This window comes from Egretta garzetta, unplaced genomic scaffold, assembly GCF_000687185.1.
Source record: "Egretta garzetta isolate BGI_Z169 unplaced genomic scaffold, ASM68718v1 scaffold345, whole genome shotgun sequence".
NCBI classification, from domain to species: domain Eukaryota; kingdom Metazoa; phylum Chordata; class Aves; order Pelecaniformes; family Ardeidae; genus Egretta; species Egretta garzetta.
The window spans coordinates 472,630-476,280 of NW_009259692.1; the positions used below are offsets into that span (position 1 = coordinate 472,630).

The 3,651-nt window shown below is 62.3% G+C and overlaps 1 protein-coding gene across 1 annotated transcript in view; it reads right to left on the reverse strand.

Annotated features, from left to right (window-relative positions):
* Window positions 1–3,651, reverse strand: part of LOC104126333 (unconventional myosin-Vb) — a 13,488-nt gene that overhangs the window by 5,468 nt on the left and 4,369 nt on the right. The window contains exons 14-22 of the mRNA XM_035894336.1: window positions 3,291–3,374; window positions 2,593–2,742; window positions 2,338–2,435; window positions 2,094–2,180; window positions 1,896–2,007; window positions 1,451–1,662; window positions 1,120–1,276; window positions 791–1,030; window positions 1–63 (exon numbers count right to left, since the gene is read on the reverse strand). The exon at window positions 1–63 is cut by the window's left edge and continues 283 nt beyond it. Coding sequence (XP_035750229.1) covers window positions 1–63; window positions 791–1,030; window positions 1,120–1,276; window positions 1,451–1,662; window positions 1,896–2,007; window positions 2,094–2,180; window positions 2,338–2,435; window positions 2,593–2,742; window positions 3,291–3,374 — 1,203 coding nt within the window. The remainder of the gene's footprint in view (window positions 64–790; window positions 1,031–1,119; window positions 1,277–1,450; window positions 1,663–1,895; window positions 2,008–2,093; window positions 2,181–2,337; window positions 2,436–2,592; window positions 2,743–3,290; window positions 3,375–3,651) is intronic.

Here is a 3,651-nt window from a genome sequence, read left to right on the forward strand (position 1 = left end):
CTCCTCAGCATGGGCAGCATTCAGCCCTGAGAGCTGTTCCATCAGCCGCTGCTTCTCCTGGGCCTTGGGGCAAGAGGAAGAGCACGTCAGGCAGGTGGCCAGGGACGAGGGCATCCACATGTCTCCCATCAACCAGAGCCCATGCATACTCAGGCTGCCCTTCTGCAATGGACCTGGATACCCCATTTCTCACCCATCTGTTTGGAGCCCTGAGCCTCCAGTAGCACCTCAAACAGAGCTCAGGCCTGGGAGAGCAGCTCTCCATGACATGCCATCCCACACGGAGCCACGCATGAGCTTTGCTGTGGCTTTACAGCTCATTACCCACCACCTGCCCCAACAGCAGGATTTTCCAGCCCTGCTTCCCCCAACCCCCAGAGCCAGGATCACACCACAGGAGCCCGCCCTTCCCTTCCATAGACACCCCCAGAAATGGAGCAGTGACAGCCAAAGCAGAGACACTCGCCCAGATGGCAACAGCAGATGCTGCCGGCAGGAGCGCAGTGGGAGAACACGCCATGCCGGAACAGTTCCCAGCACATGACCCTGCGCTGCAAGGCTGCACCCAGCCAAGCACCAGCCCCACATCCACAGGGAGCACTGAAAACCCAGGAGTGAGACCCAGATGCACAACTCCTGCCTGAGGACACGTCAGGCAAGGTCAGCTCCCATCCTAGGACTGGGAGAGGACTGAAGACAAGGGCAGGCATGGGTTTGGCTGCACAGAGACTGGTAAGAAGTGGTCAGCAAAAAGCCCTGGGACCCACGAAGGGCTGAAGCCAGCACCCACCTGCTCATCCAGCCTGCACTGCAGCTGGATCACCTTGATCTCCATGCCCTTGTGCAGCTGCTTGTAGTGCTCGACCGAGCGCGCCTCGACACGCAGCCGCCGCAGCTCCCGGCACGCCCGCACCCGGCGGTAGCAGCACTGCAGGTAGATGGCTGCTCCACGCAGGCGGGCGTAGCGGGTCCGGGCCAGCCAGCCCCTGACAGCAGCCTGGATCACCACGGCTTTCTGGTGCCACACCATCTGTGGAGGGAGAGGTGGGGCAGTGGCACTGGCAGCAGCGCAGACCCCCAGGTGGGATCGGGACACCCACTGCCCTGCCAGGCTCCTACCTGTTGGTAAAGATGCCGGGCAAACATGCCCCGGGCAAAGGCTTGGATGGTGATGACAGCCTGGCGCGTGCGTAGGTAGGAGCGCCGGGCCAGAACCATCCTCAGGGTCTTCTGCAGCATCACAGCAGCCCTGGTCCTTCGCAGCATCCTGGCCAACCTGCAGGGAGGGCAGAGAGCGGGGCAGGGGATGGCAAAGCCTGCAGTCCAGCCCATACAACAGGGACACCCAGGTCTAAGCCCAGCCCAGAGCCAGTACAACTGCCAGCCCACCCCAAGGCTGAGCTCTGCCTCAGCTCATTGCAGCTACCTCCAAGCCCTGTCCCCTGCTCACCTCCGGGCCAGCATGCCCCGGGCATGGCGCTGCAGGCAGATTGCCGCAGCACGTGCCCGTCCGAAGCGCCTCCGTGCCAGCCAGCCCCGCAGGTGCCTCTGCAGCAGGGTGCAGGCCGCCCTCAGCCGTCGGTACCGCAGCTCCTCCAGGTAAGCCACTTGGCCAGCCCGGAAGAACACCTTGCTCTTCCCACACTGGTACTTGCTGGGGTCCTGCATGCAAGGGTGGAATCAGAGCCAGGCACAAAGCACACCCCAGCCAGGCTCCCCCAAAAGCGATGCTCCTCGTGCCACCAATCTCCCCATCCAACCTCCCTGGAGGCAGCGTTCTTCCTCATCTCCCAGCTCACCCATTTCTGTACCCTGCTGGGCACCCACACACAGGGAGAAGCATCTGCAAGAGATACTCTGGTACCAGAGCTGCACCCCTCAAGCAGGGCCCTTACCTGGAGCAGTCTCCCAAGAGCCAGGCTGCAGATCTGCTTCTCATGGGTGCCCATCAGCTCCTCTCTGCTCACCAGAGCCCTGTACCTCTCCAAGAACTCCTGGTACGTCCACCTGCGGGGACAGAGCAGGGGGGTCAATGGTGCTGTGGCTGGAGAGAGGGAGAACACCCAGGGTGCTGCTGAAGCTGGGGGGGGTACCTGGAGGGGTAGCCTGAGGCACTGATCCGGATGGTCTCCAGGACCCCGCAGGCTCGTAGCTGCTCCACTGCTCGCCTGGAGTCAAACCTGGGGCAGAGAGGGGCTGACCTAGAATGGATCCCAGCAGCTTGGCACGCTCCAAGCTATGCTGAGCCAGGGCAAGAGGAACACAGACTGGAGGGACAGCAGTGCCCCACAGTGTGCCCATCCCCATCCCCTCCAGCCTCCCTGGCTGGGCACTCACACGAAGGGCTGCTTGCCATCGTTGGGTTTGATGCAGCGGATGTAGTGCGGTGTGGTGCTGCCCAGCATCTCCATCAGCCTGGTCAGGGAGGCTTTGAACTGCAGAGGACAAGGCAAGCGTGGTCAGGGCCAGCAGGAACACCCCAGGGCCTGTGGGGTTCCCCAGGCCAGGACACACACAGGTCCCCCCTTGGGGCTACCCCAGCCCTGGTTGTCTGAGCCCAGCACACATTTCCCACCCCATCCCACCCCATACCTGGCTAGAGATGGACTTCTTGCTCTTTTGGCTACTGGGCAGCGATCTGCGGCTGGGGCGACCAGACAGCCTGGACCCACTGGTCCTGTGGGACTGCAGGGACATGGGGCCATCCCCTTCCTCCAGGAAGAGCTCAGCAAGCAGGGCAGACTGTGGGGAGCAGAGCCGTGAGAGCCAGGCAGACCTTGCAGCAAGCACCCAGCAAGCCAGCACCACCAGGAGACACAGCCCCAAAAACACCACAAGCCCAGTGCCTGGTCCTCTGTGCTGCTACAGCCCAGATGTGCCAGATCCAGCTGTGCCCCTGCCTGCTGCTTCTCCCAGGAAAAACGAAGCACAAGCCACAGGCACCTTCCCAGGTATGTTTGAGATGTCCCAGGGCCACACAGGGTGGCAGGGAGAAGTGACAGCGTTACAGACCTGGAAGCAGCAGGACCCTCCAGCCCTCTCAGAGGGACACAACCAAGGTGTCCCCCAAGATGGAGAAGCCCCCAGGCAGGCGATCGGGGTGAGAAGCACCCTGAGAGGGCACCCTAACCCTAGCCAGCACTGCATGGAGCTGTGCCAGCAAGCAGACATGGATTTACCCTGCACAGCTTATACCTCCTACACCATCAGCCCTTCCCAGCCCCAGGCTCCCGGGGCCACAAGCCAGCCAGGCTCTGCCCTACCCCACCCCTGCTCAGGGTGGCTCTCACCTTGCTGGCTCGCAGCAGCCCCACCAGCTCCTCAGGGACAGCATCCCTGTTCTTCTCCACAAACCCATCACACTGGTATTCCACCTGGCAGGAGACAAGGCAAGCACCAGCATTGGCCTCCAGCTTCCCAGACTGGTTTCGTGTGGGCCTCTGCTTGGACACAGTCCAAGGCTTTTGGAAGAAGCCCTTGCTTGGAGTTGGAGCTGGTGGCAGCCACGCTGCCCAGCTCCTGCCCTGCTGCAAGGCTACGGATGGGAACCATCACAGCCAGGGGTTCCATATTTTTACCCTTGCAGCCCAGCACTTAGCAGCAGCAGAGCCAGGAGGATCCGCTTCCCAGTCTGGGCCACCACCCCTCAGG